This window comes from Brassica napus, chromosome A1 (genome assembly GCF_020379485.1).
Source record: "Brassica napus cultivar Da-Ae chromosome A1, Da-Ae, whole genome shotgun sequence".
Classification (NCBI taxonomy): Eukaryota; Viridiplantae; Streptophyta; class Magnoliopsida; order Brassicales; family Brassicaceae; genus Brassica; species Brassica napus.
Window position 1 is genome coordinate 5,942,021 of NC_063434.1, and position 22,624 is coordinate 5,964,644.

The 22,624-nt window shown below is 34.8% G+C and overlaps 2 protein-coding genes across 4 annotated transcripts; one reads left to right on the plus strand and one right to left on the minus strand.

Annotated features, from left to right (window-relative positions):
* Positions 1-319: 319 nt before the first annotated feature.
* On the minus strand, positions 320-3,640 carry LOC106362657 (putative terpenoid synthase 7). Of its 2 annotated transcripts, none has more exons than XM_013802524.3 (7): positions 3,073-3,640; positions 2,550-2,835; positions 2,073-2,445; positions 1,727-1,948; positions 1,498-1,639; positions 847-1,096; positions 320-744 (listed from the first exon to the last, which is right to left on the minus strand). In XM_013802524.3, the coding sequence occupies exons 1-6, from the start codon at positions 3,175-3,177 to the stop codon at positions 848-850; spliced, it is 1,377 nt and encodes a 458-aa protein (XP_013657978.2). In that variant the 5' UTR covers positions 3,178-3,640; the 3' UTR covers positions 320-744; position 847. The 2 variants fall into 2 exon arrangements, with proteins under 2 accessions (XP_013657978.2, XP_022550328.2); XM_022694607.2 differs by having other exon boundaries at positions 2,550-2,845; positions 3,073-3,211.
* A 6,431-nt stretch (positions 3,641-10,071) lies between these two features.
* On the plus strand, positions 10,072-13,129 carry LOC106365945 (plasma membrane-associated cation-binding protein 1). 2 transcript variants are annotated; one of them, XM_013805469.3, is made up of 5 exons: positions 10,072-10,490; positions 11,136-11,290; positions 11,657-11,746; positions 11,855-11,939; positions 12,411-13,129. In XM_013805469.3, exons 2-5 carry the CDS (start codon positions 11,180-11,182, stop codon positions 12,872-12,874), a joined length of 750 nt encoding a protein of 249 aa, XP_013660923.2. In that variant the 5' UTR covers positions 10,072-10,490; positions 11,136-11,179; the 3' UTR covers positions 12,875-13,129. The 2 variants fall into 2 exon arrangements, with proteins under 2 accessions (XP_013660923.2, XP_048595902.1); XM_048739945.1 differs by lacking the exon at positions 10,072-10,490 and adding an exon at positions 10,497-10,597.
* The last annotated feature ends 9,495 nt before the right edge of the window (positions 13,130-22,624 follow it).

The following is a 22,624-nucleotide window of genomic DNA, read 5'->3' on the forward strand; positions in this document are numbered from 1 at the left end:
TAAACTCATACATTTAAAACTCTACATTTAATCAATACATATATGTGTATTTATATAGTTGTCGGAGCGGAGCGAATATCCAATTCTTAAAATTTAGTATTTGTGATTTTTTCTTCGTTTTTAACGGATATTCATTTTACTTTTTTTTTTCTCCAAAATTTAATGGATATCCGGAATTTTGGAATCGAATCAAAGCAAATAACAGATCGAATTAAATTTGACGGATAAAATGTCTAGCCTTAGAGTTAGGATCACATGATTCACATGGCCTTTATGACATAGAATAATGTCCTCAAAGAGAAAAAGATAATGTAATGTAAACGACTTAAAAATAACAAACTAATAAGAACCAAAGACAAAGGTCACACTGTTGCACAAAAAAAAAAGAGAAAGGTCACACTGTTGCACACAGAAAAAGGACAAAGGTTACACTCATTAGTAGTGTTTCCAATCAACGTCTTTCCAATCAAGATAAAGAGAAACAATATAGTCCTTTATTTTGCCTTCAGGGTGTGTTAAGCCTTCACCATAGCCATAGGCAACACTGGCCATGCGTGCACAATTGATGGCTTGCTTGAGAACTCTCCTTGGCACATCTTTTGTCGTCAACAACTCTCCGTTCACTATTTTGTCATTGTGAACACGCATTTTATGAAGCTCCTTATAAGCTTCGGCTTTTGTAACTCCATATTGCTTCATATAACAGTTGATCCCATTTGTTACATATCCTCTACTCATGTCATCCTAATCAACCCACATCTTTTTTTTATTAAATATACACAAACTTTTGAAATTTATCCATTTGACCTCCATATTACATTTATAGAACGAATATTTTATTTGTACCTCAGAAACCTGTCATGTCATTCATCAGACGTCCATTTATAGATATTGCTTGGATGAGTTTTGGTCTTGATTTGAGCCACTCATAAGCTCCCTTCATAGCAATATGACCCATGCCCATAAAAGTGCCTGCCATACTCGCGTACCACGAGACCTCCAGCTCACCGACCACCATATAATCCTCAAAGCTAGGCACGTGAGCGATTTGCGCCCATTTGGCAAGGTCAAGATTGGCTTTCACGAGTATTTTGAACTGATGGTTCAAAAGTATGTAAACACGTTAAATTAGAAACCTTCATGCATGGTTTATGAGTTTCACCTCAAGAGTGAAAACCAAAAAGTATCACTTTGATGAAATATATAAGAAATTTACTATTGAAAAGGATTGAAGATAAATAGTAATAATAATTATATGCCGAGAAGTGTTAGGAATCTCATATTTGAGATAAGATGGGCCCTTGAATAATCAAATATCTAGTAACCATGTGTTTATGTAACAGCTAACAAGTTAACATCCATGATTTTATTATATGATTATAAGGACCCTAATTTTAAATGTAGGTACATGTTAAAAATGCTTTCATATACATGTTTTTTTTTTGAAACACCTGCTTTGATATATATACATGTATACTAAGAGTTTTGATTAGTTACCTCTTCTACTGTACTTTTCACGATGTAAGATCTTCCTTCTGACCCCACTTCTCTTTCGAAATCTTTGAATACATCCAGTATAAATTTAAATACGAATTTCAAATAATTTGGTTGTTTATCCATGTCTTTATCAGGAGCCCACCTTGTGCATCACCACAATGATCATTCTTATTCTCACGACGTCATCATTATGACTATTAATTACGCGTAATTTTAAAATGTAGCGTACCTTTCTAGACTTTTGGCCAGGCTTTCAGCTTCAGACATAGAGGCATATCTATCGAAAGTGTCGTCAATAATGGTTTCGGCCGTGACGAACTTAGTCAACATAATCCTCGCACTTGAGAAATGTGGCTCAAAATACATCGATATAACAAAAAAATGTAACTCCACCACTCTGTCTCTGAAATAAGGTGGCAACTTAGATGCAAAGTCGAGCTCCTTGTACCATCTTGCAATCAGACAAAGAGACACACATGTATTTAAATGTGATAAATAATGAAAACATGGGTTTATTCTTCAAGGGTTCTATTTCAAACCATATATAAATACTAGCTGCTGAGGAAATTATATACTTTGTAACCATTTTGAGCTCCTTAAGGTAAATAAGTTGTAGTAACTTGAAATTGAGCTTTGAAAACTTGAGCAATGTCTCATCATGGTCTTCTTCTTGTTCGTAGAAGGAGATATATTCCATTGCGACTAATATCTCCATGTTCCAATGTTGAGATAGACCAAGAGCATTCTGTATAAGCCTGGAGAGATGAGGGCTTGATCGTCCTGCCAATGACTCCATATGTTTCGTTGCGAAGCTCAACGCTTCGTCCATTATATAATCTCTTGTCGTCCTCAAATGAGCGGCTTCATACAAGCTCAACATGCCTTTAGCATCCTTTGTTAACGAGTCCATAAACTTTCCATCATCCCCTTTGAATCTCTTGAATGCATCTATATACATTAGACATTGTAAGATCTTGTTATACATTTCACTAGAACAAGAAATGAACATGTTAGTTGATGTATGAAATTAAAGATAAGCATACATGACTTACCAGCCGACATGTTGTAACCATAGGTTCGGAAAACCCAAAAGAAGATGGAGATTGCGTAAAGGTCATGCTCACTTTCGACCATATCATCAATCTTCTCAAAGGCGTGTATCAAGATCTTTTCGATCTCATTCTCAAAATGATATGCAATACCAAGACTGATCATCAAATATATCAGAAGTATTTTCCTCTTCGTGGAGTCATGACTTTCTGCATGGTTAGAGGACATGAGCATGTCTCTGACGTTGGGCTTGATTGCTTCGAGTTCGCTTGCAAGGACATCTAGTTCCTAAAAGAAGCTACGCAAGTCAGTTGTCTGTTTTGTTGGTGTATGTTAAGTGGTAGTGTATAACACTATAACAAACAATACTAGTATCATGATCAAATTTGTTGCCATCGTTTTCATCCAGTTTTGCAACAAAATAAATAGATCATATACTCTTTCTAATGTTTTATTTTTTCACAGACACGTGTGTGTATATTTTTCCGTAACCGCATATATATTGATAATAGTAAATAGACTCACAAATTCATCGATCGGGAAGTAGAGGAAGTAATCAGTCCATTGAGAGGGTTGCAACATCTTAAACTTGCGACCGCTTTCATGATCCAAATCAGTTTGAGATCCCATATTAGAGAGAGAGAGAGAGACAGACAGACAGACAGAGACAGAAGTGGAAAGAGAGGAAGTCGTGAAAATTGTCTATTTATAGATGGTCACCGCAATCAAAGCGTCGGTACAAAAACAAACGGATATTTGGGGTTTTTATATAATATAAAATGAGGAAGAATTGGGCCACGATGATAAGAAAATGTAGAAGAAAATGGTTGACAAACAAAATGGAAAGAATTTTGTTGGAACATTGAAAACTGATAATACTGGGACAACTTTTTAAATCTATCCTTTTAAGATATTATGCAGTACTAAAACCATAGTTAAAAAAAACCATTTATGTAACGACTTTCTAGTCATAGACTCGTAATAAAACCATAGTAAAAAAAAACCATTGAAAACTGATAATACCGGGACAACTTTTACTTCATTATAAAACCATAGTAAAAAAAAAACCTTCATTATAATACCCCTTTGCATGGCCAGCTCTCAAGTTTTATACCTCAAAACTCATGCCAATGTTCCAAAGTTTTTTGAAATGGCATGTTTCATGGGCAGCAAGCAAAGATCTCAGAGGGGCTACACAAATCGCTAATAGTGTAATCTCTAAGGATCTCTTTCAATCCTATATTGCTATTGGGTTTCCAGCTTGGCTTAGACACCTTTATGTTTAAAAGCAAGTTTGGTTTGCTCTGTTTTTAAAACTCTGTTTTAATTGGGATTGACTCTGATCCTTCCTGTAATCTTTTGGAATATATAAAATAGTGTTTAAAAAAAAAAAATACCCCTTTGCTCTATAAACAAACGGTTAAGTAAAGGTTTGACTTCCTAGTCATAGACTCGTAATAAACGGTTAAGATTATAAAAGTTAACATGACTACTTTTGTAACTAAACGGCATAATAAAATAATTTCGTTTAGTGTTTAGAATTTATGTAACGAAAACATGATTGAGCACAAGTGACGAGAAGCACACTTACCAATAAATATTTATTGTTTTCGTTCCCTAAAGTAAATACTCTCACATTTGTGGATGATGGGTTCACCAATCAATCCCACAGAAAGATTCAAGGACAATACCACATCCATTTCGTAGATACAATACTTCTTTCAAGATCACAAAATTGTGAGTGTATTTGTGATCAAATATCATCCGTTTGCAATTAGAAAACAAGTACCTTTACAAGAATAACTCTTAATTTTTGTACTCAACTAATTAATGGAGTTTAGAATCAAATTAACACAAAGTCCACACTAAGTCTAGGAATGAGTTTGGGTGGAACCGTAGAAGAGAACCATACAGGACACGCGGCATATGGCTATAAGATGACTGGAGGTGGAGATGGTGCATGCATATGCATGGTATTGGTGGCAGAAGATGAATGCTCGTATAAGAAAGTGATGTAAGAACTTGGTGCTTAGGTTACAAATGTAATCTCCATGCTAAACGTACTGGTATGAATGTTGGCAACACATCATTTGCCGTCCACGCATTCCAGTTTCTCCGTTATGGCCACCCCCATCTGCAATGAGATCTAAATCAATTTCTTTTTTTACCGGTCATGAGAGCTTCGTGATTAAGATCATTTTCATGTACTTTCTTTTACCAAAATCTATAAAGCTGACGCCTTACAATGACTTAAACCATTTGTATCATACTTATTTTCCTTATAGTCCGTCTCATACATTAGAGCACTTCTATTAGAAATATCTCAAATACAAATTAACAAAAATTAGAAAAAAGAAACGAAAAAATGGTTTTTGTTTCAAATATCTCCACTAGCTCCTTTTTAACTGCATTATGGATTTTATTAGGTCACGCGGCTTAACGCCTTAAACTAGCAAAGCTTTCAAAACATGTTTTGGATCTTACAAACATAGCGATGTATTGCAAGATTGCAATTATAACATCTTTCATGAATAATATAAATCCCGACTTGGTGGAAAAAAAAAAACAGATTACACAGCCCATTGTTTTCGCCTTCACCCGTAACCCGTTCTACAACATCTTAGAGAAAAAAAAAATTACAACTTGTTATAGTTTCAAAAGAAACATCTTAGATAAAACATTTTTTCTTCCTCCCATACTGTTATTGAATTCCGATGTACTTTTCACAACCACCTTCTGTAGTTATTATACGCACAACTATATGCTCAATCATTGAGCCAAAAGAGTCATGGCCGACATTTCCAAAATATTACAGCCTTTGCCGAACCACCATGGGATTCAGCCAAAGTCTGACATAACCCTAACATAAGAGTAAAGTCAGTGCCGTCCCAAAGATGTACTCTTAAAGCATGTCAAATAATGTGGCCCTTTATAAAAAAAATACCATGAAAAATATATACACATTCTATTTCAGTTTAGTTGTCGTTGTACAATAAAATTTTCATTTCAAAATAAATGTTACTTTATAATTTCAATGCAAAATTTATTAATTTTATATTTTAATCTATTTTTATATTGGTTGAAATGTGGTTAGATGTATTAGCAATGATGTTTTTATATAATAAATATACAAAATTAAACATTTTTTAATCTATGTCCACAAATTTAAAACGACAATTAAAATAAAACAGAGAGAGTATAAAAAAGAGAGTATAAAACTGGCAGTGGTCTGGTTCTAACTAGAGGCCAAAAAATATAACAACTCTTGTTTAATTTTACCATCTAAGCTACATGTAATTTTGAAAACTGTGGCCCATGTTATGAATTTATATTATGTGGCCTGAACCAATGCGTCATTGGCTTTATAGAAGGGACTGGCCTGTATAGTGTGTATATCTGCAGAATTTCAAAAATATAAGATATTGTAACCTAATATTATTGTTTTCATGGCTCCCAGTCTTCATGACCAAATTAAATTCATATCTAAAAAGTCCCAACCATTACACTAGAAGAAGATAGGCAACTACATTACTGGCTGCTCTTTCAACGCCCACAATCTATGGTAAGAGTCCATGGGCCTGAACAACCCCACGTTCTAGGATAACCAAACATTGGTTCAATTTTATTTATTCCCAATGTGCGAGTGTCTTGATTCGTTTTTTTTTGCTAAATATGTTAATATCATAAAAGATAAAAGAGTTCGCTACATAGTAACTAATCTATACAAACACAACCCTGGCAAAAAAAGAATGTAAAAAACAGGGAAGTGATACAATTGGGATTCGAAGAAAACCCTTATCAAACCTTTATCTAGCACAAGAGCTTAGATGAGCCAAAAAGTCATGAGATTTCTGAATTTCTTCCGTTTTCTCAAAACATGGATGGAGTTAATGACCTGTCTATTTATGTCTTTGAACAGAACCAGAGCAGGGATTAAAGTTTTGTTGTGCAGCATGTTATTTCGCTGCTGCCAGATGGAGTAAGTGAGCGTCTGAATAACCAGCATCTTCAGGACATTTGGTGCTGTCGGGGCAGAAGCGCAGGTCCATAGCATAAGATCTGACCAAGAGTTGAAGGTTGGAACATGACAAAGTAGGCGCCGACGAATCTCATACCATATTTCTAGGACGTACGGGCAAGACAGCAGTAGGTGGTCACGAGTTTCTTCATGGGCAGAACAGATGCAGCAATGAAGAGTGACCTGCATACCCCAAGAATACAGCCTGGAGCGAGTAGGGAGTCTGTCCATATTTGTGACCCACATGTGGAAGGCGTGCTTAGGCGTTGTTCCACTAAACCATATGAACTTTGCGTGAGCTTGGATACCACCGCGGGGTCTTAGTACCTCCCACGTTTTGGAAGAGGAGTAAGTTTCGCTGAGGACACCATTTGTAGACCAGCTAAATGAATCAGATCCCGTTTCCTGAGAGGGCAAAGTCATGGTTGATAAGTGAGTGTGGAGGATTACTTCTTGATCCGATCTGGGGTGAGGGAGTCGCCATCCACTGGAGTTGCAGGCATCCGCAACAGACGCATCAATCCTGATCCTGAGCCTTCTAGTCCCATCGGTTCCAAAAACATCAAATTCTGATCCTGAGCCTGAGCCTTTTAGTCCTGATCCTGAGCCTTCTAGTCCCTTCTAGTCCCATCCTGAGCCTTCTAGTCTTGATTCGTGGTATGAACATATGGTTCATTTCTTTTCTTAATCCGACTTCTATTTAGAAAAAATACATACTTGGCAGAAATGAAGTGTTGGAATAGAAAATCCAAAACGAGTTGAAATCTGATAAATGGAAACAGAAAAAAAAAAACGAAATGATAATTATAAATCCTTAATTATGAAGTTACATGGCAATCCTCATTTTACATTCGAGAAATGCTTCATGCTTCATGCTTCATTATAGTATACTTGCAAATTTTACGTTGCTAGAATAACAGTTCAGGGTTGTAAAGGATGGCTTGAAAGATTTCTAGTTGGTAAAGGTTTTGTGTCTTCGGCTCTACCAAGGTGTGTGTTATATACAACAATGCGTTCCCCACGATCGTATATAATCTACAACTTGATGAAATCTGTAGTTATACACACCACTATATCTTCCGTACGTGTGATTTATTGAATCCCATGGCATTAATTAACATTGATTTCGTCATCAAATTCTTGATCCAGACACAAAATATGGTAGATTGCCATTGTATGAGGAATTATGAATAGCTTTCTTCTTTGTTCATAAGTCTCTATTTTGGCATCCCATAGATTTCAGTCTCCCTAGTCTTTTTTTTTTCGTTGTACCTTGCAGACAATTCATGTATTATTGCACTGATTAATCACTTCCTACTCAGCAATAAGTGTCTTCTGACTAATACAGTGAATTTTATTGTATGTCTATGTGTTGTTTTACATTTTTAAACTAAAGACAATTGTATTTTTAAAAATTATAAAATTATTTTTAAAATAAAAAACGAAAGATATTTTTAAATAATAATAAGGAAATAGACAGAAATATTCATGTTTATTTGAAATATATATACGATCATAATGGTTTCTTTAAAACATCAAACTAACATTATCTGTAAAACTAAGAAATATCTCCACACATCTCGTTCATTTTAACACGACACATTGCTACACCGGAGTAAATATTTATATTAGTAATTGTAGATGAACAAAACAATAGGCTCACACCGAAATGTGTCTACGAACATGTGTTATACATGAGTGAAAATATGAGAAAATGATGAAATGAATGATATTTTATAATGGATGGTTGTCCATTGTTTTGTTCATCAAAGACAACTGATAATGAAGGCAACCCATGTGCATGTATACTGTCATCATTGCCACCATTCTATGACCATTTCAAAAACCTTATAATTTGTATTCTTAAAAACAATATATAGTTGCTCAAAAAACAATATATATAAATCATGTTAACTATTTTTTCGAAAAAGAACTCTTACAAAATATATATATATATATATATATATATATATATATATATATATATATATATATATATGTATATATATATAAGAAGAAGAATAGTATACATGATGTTAGCGAATCATTTTCTGATTCAAAAAAGGTGAATTCTTTGTAAGGAAATAATTTGAACCATTGAGGTTCGCTATTTCTTATTTATATTTAGTTAAATGGGAAGGGATTAAGATTTAGGAGTGTAAACCATGTTTGTGTTTGAGAATTCATAGTTTATTATAGATATTGAGGGTGGGATGTCTGTCTTCTCCCATAATTATCTCTAATCATTTTCATTATATTAGTTTTGTTTTTAGACAGCCTAATTTCTTTCAAACAGCTAGGCCATGTGAATTGTTTTTCTCTTTTATTTTCTTTTTTCAGTGAATTTACTTGTTTTGTTTATTCTGTTTCTAAAACAATAAGTAAACCCATAGTTTTAATATATCAACTCAGTTTTTTTCACGCCAACGGGTGTGGTCACCTTACTTTCAATTAACATTTGGATTTAGTATACATCCTTCATTAGAAGGATACGAAAGCTGATTATTATTCTTGAAAGTTTTTCGTTTATCTTTCTAGAGAGTTCAAGTATAGTTACACAATGTGCTTGACTCTAAATAATATATACTTGTATATAGAAAATTCATATCGGTCAACATTTGAGTTTTGGAGACAGATATTCTTGGTCTTGGTCAAAGTATGGGTTTACCAAAAATGTATCCTTCATCAAAAAGATGCATGTTCGAAGATTTTGGATTATGTTTCAATTTTTATCCTTTGATCAACCAATAGGGTCTAAAACTTTAAAATAAAATAAAAAGATCTAAGAAAACCCCTTCAAATTTCTTATATATATATTAGGTTTATATATCGAAATGGTTTAGATTTAAGAATATATACCAAATCTACTGCGTTTCAGTTTCATATAAATGATTTGATAAGTATAATTTTATGAATTATGACAATATATATATATATATATATATCCTTTATGAAGAGTCTAGTTCACAAAATGACTTTGAACTAGAAAGAGATGCTTTGGTTTACTGTATTAGGCATGGTTCTGGGTTTAGTTGCAACAAAGTTAACCCATTTGCATTTACTCAATAAGTAGTAGACTTACACGTTACACGGCTTCGCTAATATAATAATATTACACAAATTAAAAGTCCAAATTACATTTTCAGATTTCGAGGATAATCATAATCCAACTCAAAGTATGACATTAACATCAACGGAATAATCAAAACAGAATAATATAAGTCCTTATGTCTTAAACAGAATAATAAACATTATATAATATGAAATTTTGTATATATTAGATAAGAATCATAAGATGCGTATATGTTTACACCTACAGATCACCATCCAGAATTAACAATCCGATTGGTGCGGGTCCTACTTTGATATTTGCCAACTCTAATTGATGTGACTGCCAGCTGGCAAATTTTGTTATGAAATTATCTATTTGCCCCTTCATCTCCTCTGTTCGACCGTTATTCTATTTGTTATTTGTGCTGCTGTCATCGACTCTTTTCCGGTTATTGAAGAAACCCAGGACTAAAATCACAGTAATACCGATTAAACCGGTTTACATCACGCATCCTCTTCAGCGCGTATGGTCAAATATTTACCGGTTTTATGCTCAGCATTCGAGTAAAACCATGGTTTGATGATTCAATAGTGATTTTCCCGGTTTAATGTTTGTTTGATTGAATGAGAAAGTTTTAACCGAAATTTGCCCGCGAAGAGACAACAGAAAACGGTTAAGACGCCAACGAGGCGAGAGGGGTAATACGAGAAAAGAGGGAGGGCAAGAATCGTAATTAATAAGGAACCCAAGGGGTGAATTGAAGAGAAACCTGTCTATATGACGCGTAAGTGTTTCTTAAATTCAGAGAGACAATTAATCAGTTTTGTGTGTTTCAGAGAAGAAGAAGATCTTCAAAGAGATTTATCATCTCAAGTAAGTCTCTTTACCAAACTCATAGTTATAAATATAGCGTCTCGATTGAATATGTAAAATTTGTTGCTCATATTAAGGAACTCGGTTTTATTTCTAGGGCTTGTTCGGTATTATCCCCATGTTATGTAGAGAAACAAAGTTATGATCATATAGAGACATGATATATACACATATAGTGTATATGTGTATATATATATATATTTATATATCATGTTTTTATGCTTAATCGTTCTACGTCAATATATGACAAGTTCATCTTTCATTGTGAAACTCACTGTTGCCTTAATAGCTTAGGTTTTGATTCAAAAAAGAAAGAAAACAAAGACAGTTAAGGCAAGCATAAGAATCTGCGGGGACAAGGAAATTATAGCATCTAGGTTTAGATTATGTATGTGTATCAATCAAAAACACTATTACCATAAACATATATCTTCATAATTTAGTTTAGACTTTATTGAAGAATTACTGTTGAAAATTAAGATAAATATGTTTTCTTCTTTATTTGGTGTTCTTGAGGTTTGTCGTTTTGTAGAACATTAGATATCTACTTTTGTTTTTACTCACCAGTAGATATGTACTAGACACATGACAGATAAGCAACGTGGGCGTACTATAACATTTATTTTCTTGCTTTTTTTTTTACAGAATCGTTCGCGTTGAGACGGTGAATTTAAATTAAATAACAAAAAATGGGTTACTGGAATTCGAAGGTCGTTCCAAGGTTCAAGAAGATATTCGAGAAGAATAGTGCAAAGAAGGCTGCTGCTGCTGAAGCTTGCAAGACCTTTGATGAGTCTAAGGTACATATAATTATCTACTTAATTGTAATTTATGCTAGCTATGTAGCTATAGGTCCCATGAGACGCCATTATTTTATCATAAATCTATAATATATTGCTGTGCTCATAAGTTTATTTGCTGTGCTCATAAGTTTATTTGCTGTATCTGTATGGTAGGTGTTTAATAAAAAATAACACAATCATAAAAAAGAAAAGGAAAATAAAAAATAATTAGCACGTATTTATTGGACTTTCGTACTTCAGGTTTTTTGTCCTGCAATAATTATCGACTCAAGCGATATTTATTGGTGCTATTAGTTAGGAAATTTCATTTTTATGTGTTTGCTAAATGGGCACGTATGATGATCAATGGTGTATGTATGACAGGAAACAATCAACAAGGAAATTGAGGAGAAAAAGACAGAACTCCAACCAAAGGTCGTGGAGACCTATGAGGCCACGTCTGCTGAAGTCAAGGTCCCTATCTTGTTTTTCTAATACTAATTTAGTTAAGATATAATTAAGTTTTTAATCCCCATTTACTATGATTGTGTTATTAATTAAACTTAAAATTAAAACGGGCAGGCTTTGGTGAGAGACCCTAAGGAGGCTGGTTTGAAGAAAAACTCAGCGGCTGTGCTGAAGTATCTCGAGGCTCTTGTCGGCATAGGTAATGGTTCAATTACGTATACGCTTTATCATGTGCCTAATATAAATACCCCGACAACAATATTTGCTTGTCTTCTTTTTCTGTCTTGTCTTATATATAAAATTATTGATTATAAATTTATAATCAAACATTTGCTAGCAGAAACTTTGGATTCCTATCCTACATCTTATATTCTACGTATGTATATGTCGATTTTAATTCATATATCGATTTTAATTCTAGTTGTGTATATCTCTAATAAACTGAAATGTTATATTATAACATTTTCGTATTATATTGAATAACTAGCGGGTATCGTATGTTTCGTCATATTTCACTAATTCAAAAACGTTAGGTCAAAAAAACTCATCATCTTTTTGGAAAAATATGTTTTGATTAATCGGATCACTTTTCTTTCTTCCTATTTTTATCTTAGATGAAAGTAGTGAGTTTACTTATCTTATATGTGTAATTATGAAATGTAAAATTCAGAATTCCCCGGATCAACGGCTGTGAAAGAAGCTGCCTCTAGCTTCGGAGCTGGCTATGTCTCCGGACCAGTCACGTTCATATTCGAGAAGGTATGTGTGTTCCTTCCAGAGGAGGTTAAGACACGGGAAGTACCTGTGGAGGAAGTGAAGGCCGAAGAACCGGCCAAAACTGAAGAACCAGTCAAAACCGAGGAGCCAGCCAAAACTGAAGAACCGGTCAAAACCGAAGAAACAAGTGGCGAGAAGGAGAAGGAGATTGTTGAAGAGACTAAGAAAGAAGAGATCGTTGCAACCTCGGTCGTTGAGGAGAAGAAACCTGAAGTAGAAAAGGAGGAGGAGAAGAAGCCTGTGGTCGAAGAAGTGAAAAAGGAAGAAGCTGCTCCAGCTCCAGCGGTGGTTGAAACTCCGGTTACGGCACCAGAAACAACGACACCAGCGCCAGTGGCTGAGCCACCAAAGCCTTGATTCGTTTCAAGATGGTATGATTGCTTTCTCTTGTATGAAAACATCTTTGTACGTAACAAGAAGAAAAAAAAAGAAACTGAAAGGAACCAAAAAACTTATTTTCATTCTTTTTATTTTATATGGTTTGTCTTTGTGTGGATAAATCTCTGTTTTGGAAGTCGTTAATGCGTTTTTATTTTATTTGTATTCATGTGAATTTGTAACAAAATATTGGTGGATGTTTTTTGTGTATAATTATTTGTATGTTTCGACCAAGCTTATCCGATTCAACCCATTCGGACATGTCTTCCAATCACTTTAAAGTACTTGTTGAATAGGTCTCTTCAATTTTGTTTTACTTGTTCATTGAACATCAAAATGACGTTATCTTATTTACTTGCACAATTTGTTAATGTTTTCTCGTCAATGATATTACACTTTCAAGGTTAATGGAACATTAACAAATCTCATAAGAAAACCAAGTTACGTTAGACAAATTAAAACGAGGGGAGATAAGATCACGTCGCTTCTATATTAAGTCCATGGATCTATTTGCACATATTTTTGTATAACGTTAGGTTTGCTTTACCTATAAACGGGATTCTCTAATCGACAACCATTTGTGAAAATTTCCATTATTTTTGTTAGTATAACTTGAAATATTTTATCGATGAAACTGATTGTGATGGGTTTAGGTGCACGTGAAATTTGATTTGTTTAACAGAGAGGAGGGCACATCGGATTTATTTAAGATTGTTGATACGTGCAAGTAACTAGGAACCTAAATTGCAGACCAAGAAACATATATATAATATGCAACAAAAGTTCTAATTTCTTAATTCAAATGAAGTGGTAAGCAACTTATCTCCTAATCACACTATCTTCTCTAAAATATATTCTCTCTTTTCTTTAAAAATACAGTAGCGTAATATTCCACTATACCCACGGTAGGCCTAATAAGAAATCAAATCATTTTCAATTTTAGAATTTAGTGATGTTTTTTTTTTTTTGATAAAGAATTTAGTGATGTTCTTGGTTTTGACTGACCAATTCAATCCTTTCTTTATAGTTTTCCAAACCTGGTCCATCTTTGCCACTAATAGTTCAATATATTAAGTTGGATACATATGCTCTCATCGATCTATACTAAAACAACTGGTCCAAATACATAGCCGTAACTTGAAGTTGAAATTGAAGTTGAAATATACTATATATGTTAGCTTTCCGACAGTCCAAATACATAGCCGTAACTTGAAGTTGAAATTTAATGTCTTATTCTCTGGCCCTCTAACAGATTTTCTTAATGATCAAAGTATTTTGGATCTTATGATCTATAGTTTTCTTGGGCCGGAGATCAAGTGTCTTTTACTTTCCATGTCCATCTAAATTCTAATACCGAGAAACCTTTTCTTCGATCTGATCAAAAACCTGTCTTGCGTGTTACTGTATTTCTCTTTCAATCGAAATAACAAACAAACAATTCTCGAATCAACTTCCAAATGGTAAATACTGAAGATGAGTTGCTCCCATTTCTTTATTGTTTTGTACTTCAATCTACTTTCTTCAATCCCAAGTGAAAACTCTTGCATATTTATCCAAACAGTTATTACATTTTATCTGTATCTCTAGACCAATCCGACCTTAAATTATTTTAATTTTATTTATAAATTTTGGTAATTTATACGACAGTACTACATACTAGGTTAAGATCTGTACAAAGAACATTATATATATAAATTATTTTAGGTGCTGAGTGTTTTTTATATATTATGAAATAATAAATATATATTGAATAATTAAAAATTCATAAACTATTTTATATATAATTAAATTGGCGTTTTATTAACCCAAACAATATTTTTTTTACTTGATAGGATATATAATTAAATTTAAATGATATTAACATATATAGTATATTTTTAATATTAATGTCTATTAAATGATGTTTTCTACTCATATGATTTTTTTGATCATTTGTATTTTTTATAACAAAAACTTTAAATTATTGATAACAAAATTATCATCGTGGGATCAATAGTTTTAGTAATATTTTTTTTAAAGTAAGTTGTCAATGTTTGTTCAAAGCTTTTATCAAAAAAAATTATTCAAAGTAAATTTCGAAATTGAAATATTTATTTATTTTATATGGTATATATTTTAATTTAAAACAAAATATAATATATATATATATATATCTTAACAACTAATTAGTTAAAATTTTTACTTATATGATTTTGTAATCATTTGTATCTTGTCATAACAAAAATTTTAAATCATGGATCACAAAATTTGGATGTGAGAATTCTAACAGTTTTAGTAATTTATAGTCATTTTAAAAATTTCAAAATATATCATTACAAAAAATTCTAAATTTTATTAGATGATTAATGTGTTTGTTTAATTTATTTTAATAGTTTAAAATTAAACAAATATGGTAGAAGATACACTAATTTTTATCAAATCTTTATTATTCAAAATCATTAATTATTATATATACTTTAACCAGATTAGGTAATTCCGTAACTTTTATTTAAAGAAATAATAAATAATATTAATAGTGAATTTATGGTTCGTTTAGTAAAAAAATTATTGTATAATTAGATGGACCAGTTTATTTCTTTAAAGATTCTAAGAATCATCCTAGTGATAACACGTGTCTACAAAAAGAAGTTGTAATGTTTCTCAATTAATATATAGAGTATTACTTTCATGAGCTTAAGTCTTATTCTTTAGACATCTCAAAATCATGATGGCTATGTTCTATAAAGCATAAAACAAGGTATTTTGTACTACATAGTCGATATATATTTTTATATGTTCCCTCCACTCAACTGGGTGGATTACAACCACCAGGCCGGTTGACGAGGGGGACAAACGGTGCGACCGTCTCGAACCTAAGCACGTGTTCCCTTGTATATTAATAATTAAAGGGTTTAATTTTTTAGAAAAGTCTATATTTTTATATTAAAAATTATAAATATAATAAATAAAATTGAAAAGGATTTAAAAATATTTAATATACATATAGTTTTATTTTCATCACAAAATATACAAAATATTACTGATTAAATTTTAAAAATATTTTAAACTGAATATAAATCTTAGAAGTATAAAAAAAATTTGTCCTAGGTCCACCATAACAATGTTAAGCCAGCCCCTGACAACCACTCGAAGCCTTAACCGAGTTTACCAGGCGCCAACGATCCGGTTTAAATATTTCAATCAGTTGACTGAAGAGAGTGGTTGTCAAGTGAGCGAAATCGAACCAAACTAAAATAAAGTCTCCCTTTGTCTTGGAATCTTATAGACACTTTCAAAACAATTCTTTAAGACATTAACTTGTCATTAACGTAAGGCGATATTTTTATATTACGATATATGTTCTTTAATAATACCAGAAGTATATTTAAGGAAACATGTTGGTAGATGATTAGAAATTCTGGTAAATTGTACTATTAAAGGTAGTTTTCTAAGAGCATAAAATGAACGCCAAAGAAAACCTCAAAACAAAACAACAGATTTATACCTAGAAAAAAATGCATGAGGCAAAGACACAAAGTCGAACACAAAGCCATTTTACCAATAAAGTTGGCAACGAAAAACGAAGTAGTCGCTCCATAAAGTCTCAATTCAAAACCCATAGCCATTTACTGAGAAAGTTTTGCAATTTAAATAAAGTCGAACCATAGCCATTTACCAAAAAGATTAGTGCTGCAACTGAAAAGGAATAAGGAAGAAGACTTTAACTCGTTGTAAAAAAGACTCTAGCTCTCGTTTCTCTATATTACTTGCACAACAAAAATGTTGAAATATTGTATTTGAAACCCTAGTCCCTAGAAAGATGTAAATGTACTTCTTCATTGTTTACAAAAATGTTGGTTCCTGCAAGTCCAAATTTCATATCCTCCGAGAATAAATAAATATAAAATGATGGGGTGGGTTCTTCACGGATGATTGCGGATGCGTTTCCATGATGATGTTATGATAGGTAATATATACATAGATCATTAATGATTAGTTTATATCGATTCATATAAAACTAGCTAGATGTTTTCCTACTAGTTTGGACCAGCCAAATTTGTCACGATTATAACATATTTTAGACGATTAGTATTATGCACGGTCGAAAAGGAGTAAGCCGGACCTAGCCTAAGAAAAAAATGTTCAGTAGTCTCAAAACCAACAATCCAGCGTTGGATTAGTCCAGTCCGTAGCAACATTTGTAGTTTTCATCAATTATAGTAAATAGAAACGAGGGTTTAGGGTTGTATATTCAGATACAAAAGCAGACAAACAATTATCAATTGTCTCTTTACTTGAGTGTTTTTCTTCACTTTCATTTTGAAATTTTCATATATTCTTGAAGAAAATTAAAAGTAAAAGTGGCGACGTTCATTTTAGAAAAAAATAGCATGCTCCAAAAATTACTAATAATCAGCTGTCGTTGGCTTTTCTTTTTCACTTTAGACCAGCAAAGGTAATGGGTGAGGGCCTCCTCTTTGTTCTTCTCAAATATTAGGAATCTCTTCTTAATAATCGTAAACCGAAAACAAAATCGGAAAACCTAAAAAGAGCCCATGAAATAGCAAAAATTCAAACTACTCTAGTTTTCAGCTGCATTAGTTTGTACAAAGGTTTTTTTTCATTTGAATAAAATTTAACATTTTTGTCAAAAAAAAATAATCAAAAATTAAGTATCGATTTGGTTAGAATATTATGTTTACTAATATACAAATGAACTAAGGAATTCTTTATCACACATTTCAACGCCAAGTATTTTCAAAATTCAAACCCTTATTGCTGTATAGTTTCTTGTAACGTTTCATCTTATGAATATAAATATGTATTCCCTTCAACTTATTATGTTAATATAAATAGCATACTATACGCTCATTCATAGAAATAGTTTCTCTTTTGATCACATGCCATGTTAAGTTCCTGTTGTAGTTGTTCTTATAAATTTGATGCAATTAAAAATGATTTAAAATAATATTTAAGAAAAAGGAAAATAGTGGGAAAGAGGTGTTTACAAAATAATTTGATAATAATTACAGATTGGCTTGTACATATATACTACTGTTTCTTTTTGCAGGTTCATAGTGTGAAAGTTTCGAGAAGTTTTAGCTGTTGATACATTGGGTACAGAAATAGAATCCTTGACAGAGAAGTTATTAATTTCTTCTATAACAACAAAAACAAAAAGAGCAGCACAATTACCAAAGATTCTAGTTACTTTGGACTAGTTTAGTGGTTGGACAAAGACAATGCATGGCCTCTTAAATCTGATGGATTATATTTTCATTTTTTTTTTTTTTTGACCAAAGGCTTATATTTATATATAATGAAAACGAAAAAACAATGTTTACAAGCCCATACTTATATATAGCATGGCTATAGTCCCACCCAAAGTTTTAGCCCATTTGAACCCATAATAATAGAACAGAGAGTGATCCAAGCCCACCCAATGGAAAAGAAAGAGACAGATCGGGTCAAGTTTGCGTTGAGAACCAAAGTTGCATGATGATCGAAGAGATCGCAGGAGAGTCCAATCGATAAGCAGAGATCCGATCCGTAATTTGACGAGTGATGAGAGAAATAATAGCTTCTGGTGATCGAAATTGTTGGTTGTGAAGCCTCTTATTCCTCTCCTGCCAAATCCAATAAATCGATGATTGCCAACAGAGAAGGGTAAGTCGTTTCTTGTATTTGTTTCCTTGAAGAGATTGCATTTGAATCATGGTCTGATCCCAGTTCTGGAGCGGTTGCAGGTCACATCTCCTCCCAATTTCCTCCCATATTGCAAAGCTGAAGGGGCAGTGAAAGTATAAGTGATCTCTAGTTTCAGGCTCCTGGTTGCAGAGCAGGCAAACAACATCCGTCTGGAGACCCCAGCTCCGGAGGCGGTCTCTGGTAGGGCATCGATTCAAGACGAACAGCCAAGTGAGAAAACTATGTCGAGGGATGCCTCCTGTAATCCAAACGCTTTGAGCCCATGGTACTGTTGCTTCCTGACCCCTTAGTTTCTTATAAACCTGACTAGTGTTAAATCTTGATTTCGGCTTGTCATCAATCACCCATTCATAGCAATCTTCTGTATCAGTAAGAGCAAATGTAGTGAAAAAGATGTGGAGTTGTACCATTTTCTCTGACCGCGCCGGGGGAATCATCCATCTCCCATCAATAAAGAGGTCTGAAACAGTGGAGTTTGCATCAATGCCCATACGAGAAGTTTGATCGGTCAGTATAAATTGCGAGAGCTTCCCAAAGGGGGACCAGTTGTCCGACCAGAATCTACAGGATTCACCATTTCCCACTTTCATCTTTATCCAGGTAAAGACTTCATCTCTCAACTTGAATAGCTTGTTAGCCAACCAAGAGTTTGTTGTTGTCGCTTTCATAGTCCAGAAGTTAGATAGGGAACCTTTTAAAACCTCAGTCTTGAACCATCCAACCCATATCGATCCTGCTTGAAAGAACAACAACCAAATTAGTTTTAAACAGCAAGCCTTGTTCCAAGTAACTAGATCCTTCACTCCCAATCCTCCACTAGCTTTTTCCTTAGTCACCACCTCCCACGAGACCTTTGCTGAGTGATGCACATCTAGTCGTCCTTTCCATAAGAATAAGCCGCAGAGAGAATTTATTCTTGTCACACAGGCTTTAGGGAGTAGGAAAGTAGAGCACCAAAAGTTGTTTACACCCGCCACCACCGTTTTTATTAAGAGTAGCCTACCAGCAAAAGAGAGAGTCTTGACACTCCATGAAGTAAACTTTGCTTTAATTTGTTGGATTAAGACCTCACAGTTTTCCGCCGTCAGCTTTTTTGTGCAGAGAGGTACTCCAAGGTAACGAACAGGAAGGGTCCCATTGGGCATTCCCGTAGAGACTTGGATAGCATCAACCTCCTCTTGTGATAGTCCCGAAGCATAGAAAGAAGATTTTTGAACACTGACTGCCAGTCCTGATCTCAACTCGAATTCCTTGAGAACCTGTAAGACATTCTGCACTGAGCTTAGCGAGCCATCCATAAATATCAGCAGATCGTCTGCAAAAGCTAGATGAGTGAGTTTTGATTTGCTGCATTTGTGGTGATATTTTATCTTCAGGTCTGCTGCCGCCTTATTTAGCATCAGCGAGAGGACGTTCATTGCAATGACAAACAGATACGGGGACAAAGGGTCCCCCTGCCTTAAGCCCCTCTTCCCTTTGAAATAACCATGCACTCGTCCATTGTAACCGATAGTGAAATTTGGAGTACATATGCACGCACGAAGCCATTCAGTGAGGATAGGTGGTAGCTGAATTCCTTCAAGGCAGTTGAAAAGGAAGTCCCAAGAGAGCGTGTCAAAGGCCTTGGCGATATCAACCTTTATAGTAATTCTTTTCGGCCCTTTTTTCTTGTGATACCCATTGACAAGCTCTCCAGCCAACACCGTGTTCTCCATAATCAATCTGTCTTTCACAAAAGCCGTTTGATTAGGAACAATCAGCGCAGGCAAAATAGGTTTGATTTTTCTCACTAGCAATTTTGCAATGACTTTATAGAGAGTGTTTAGACAACTTATTGGACGGTAATCTGTGACAGAGGAGGCTCCCGGGCGTTTTGGGACAAGCGCAAGGATGGTTGAGTTGGCAGAGGCAGGAAGAAAAGATTGCTGGAAGAAATGAGTGATCGCAGTAAGCACTTCCACTCCAAGGAAACTCCAGGAAGATTTGTAAAAAGCCGATGTAAATCCATCAGGACCTGGAGACTTGTTCGGGTTTAGCTTAAACAATATCTTCTGGATCTCCACAGCCGAGGGTATGGTGATCATTGCAGATACTTGCAACTCAGTTGGGCAGAACTCTATTAGTTGAGCAAACCATTGAGGAGGAGATTGATGGCTTGGCGATGATAAGGAGTCTGGTCCAAGGAGGTTTTGGAAGTGAGAGATGGCGTGTAAACTCATCAAGTAGGGGTCAGTCAGCAGGACGCCAGAGGAGAGCATGAATGATCTGATGGTGTTGTAGCTCGTTCTCGTCTGGAAAATCCGAAAGAAGTAAGCTGTGTTCTGATCTCCTTCATGTAACCAATTTACTCTTGATTTTTGTCTGAAGTAACATTCCTCAATTTGCCTTAGGAAGAGCCATTTTTGATTGAGCTGTCGTTCTTCTTCAAACAGGTGAGTGGAAGGATGTTGCAGTGCCTGTACCTGCACAACTTTTAACAAACTGTTAGCTTCGAAAACCCTCTCCTGAATGTTTGAAAAGTTCTCTCTATTTATCTGTTTTAACACTCCTTTAACACTTTTTTGCTTCCAACAGAGATTTGTAAGGGTAAAAGCCATGCTTCCGGCCTGATTCCATGTCTCAAAAACCAACTGGTGAAAGAGCGGATGTTTGGTGAGGTAGTTAAAGAACCTGAAAGGTTTGGTTCCGGCTAGTGGTAGGGGGTGAGCTAGGTCTAGGAGACAGGGGCAGTGATCAGACATTTCAGGTGGGTGAAAGGTTGCTATGCTGTTGGGAAAGAGAGAGATAGCTTGTGAGTTAACGAGTAGGCGATCAAGTTTCTTTGCTATTGGGCTTTCAGGTTGATGGTTGGTCCAAGTAAAAAGGGGGCCTTGAAAACGAAGATCAAACATCCCCATTTGGTGAAGTGTGTCTCTGAACTCTGCCATCTGAGGGGTAGTGGAGTGAACTACAGAGAGGGAGTGTTCAGAGTGGTGGGTGATCTCGTTAAAATCACCACCGAGTATCCAGGGAATGTTTGAGAGGTTTAGCATTTGGTATAGTTGGAGAAGCTCCACCCATAAGCCAGTCCTTTCAACTCTTTCATTTGAAGCATAGATCGATGTGTAAATGAAAGGAGCGATATAAGGGAAACGGACTTCACATGTAACCTGCTGCCTCGATTGGTTCAAAATGGTGACTTTTACAGGGTCCTTCCAGACAACAATGATTCTTCCATCTTCATCAGAGGAGTGGTTTGAAAAGTAATTCCAACCACGACAAAGGGTAGACATAAGAGGGGCTAGATTCTGTTCCTTTATATGGGTTTCTAAAATAGTACCAAAAAGAGGCTGGTGGGACTTTAGCCAATCACAAAAAGGGGCATGCTTGTCCGTGTCATTTAGACCCCGAACATTCCAAAAAAATAGTTTTGTACACATCTAAGAGGTGGGGGGAAACTCTCCTTTAGAAAAGGAAGAGTCAGTAGCCAAAATAGAGAAATGGTTAGGGTCAAAAGAGGAAGAGGAAGAGGAGGGCAGGGTTAAAAAAAGAGAGGAATTAGGTGGTGGTTCACTGGTTTGGATGGGGTTAGGTGGGACATGGGATTGCAAAAGGGAGGAATTAGGTGGTGATAAGGAAGGGTCAGAGCGAGAACGCTTTAGAGACAGCCTTAGGCGTGGGTTGGGGGGACTTTGAAGGGAGGAAAAATCAGGGAGAACAGGCAAGGAAAGATGTTTGAAGGATTGAGGAGAGGGTGATTTTGAAGATACAGGTGGAGGGACGGTACTTGAAGGGGGAGAAATAGTCACTGGGGGAGAAAAAGAAACGGTTGAGGCTGAAGGGGTTGAGTTGGAAGAAGGGCCAGGCTTAGGGGTGGGTTGCTTAGGGACATATTTTGGAGGAAGATTGCGGTTTGAGGGGGCTTTTTTGGCAGAGCGATCAGGTGGCGGAGGGGGCTGAGCGAATGGAAGCAGGAGGCAATTCTTTGCAATATGTCCTAACTCTTTGCAATGAGAGCAGGAAGGAGGGAGCCAGGGGTAGGAGACTAGCACTTCCACTACT

What these genes read in the sequence shown, in the direction of transcription:
- LOC106362657 (XM_013802524.3), bottom strand. Translation starts at nt 3,177, where the DNA reads ATGGGATCTCAAACTGATTTGGATCATGAAAGCGGTCGCAAGTTTAAG. An exon ending in CTGGCCAAAAGTCTAGAAAG is followed by an intron (nt 1,640 to 1,726) that starts GTACGCTACATT and finishes GTGATGCACAAG; the next exon opens with GTGGGCTCCTGATAAAGACA. An exon ending in TGAAAAGTACAGTAGAAGAG is followed by an intron (nt 1,097 to 1,497) that starts GTAACTAATCAA and finishes TTGAACCATCAG; the next exon opens with TTCAAAATACTCGTGAAAGC.
- LOC106365945 (XM_013805469.3), top strand. Translation starts at nt 11,180, where the DNA reads ATGGGTTACTGGAATTCGAAGGTCGTTCCAAGGTTCAAGAAGATATTC. An exon ending in CCACGTCTGCTGAAGTCAAG is followed by an intron (nt 11,747 to 11,854) that starts GTCCCTATCTTG and finishes TAAAACGGGCAG; the next exon opens with GCTTTGGTGAGAGACCCTAA. An exon ending in CGAGGCTCTTGTCGGCATAG is followed by an intron (nt 11,940 to 12,410) that starts GTAATGGTTCAA and finishes TGTAAAATTCAG; the next exon opens with AATTCCCCGGATCAACGGCT.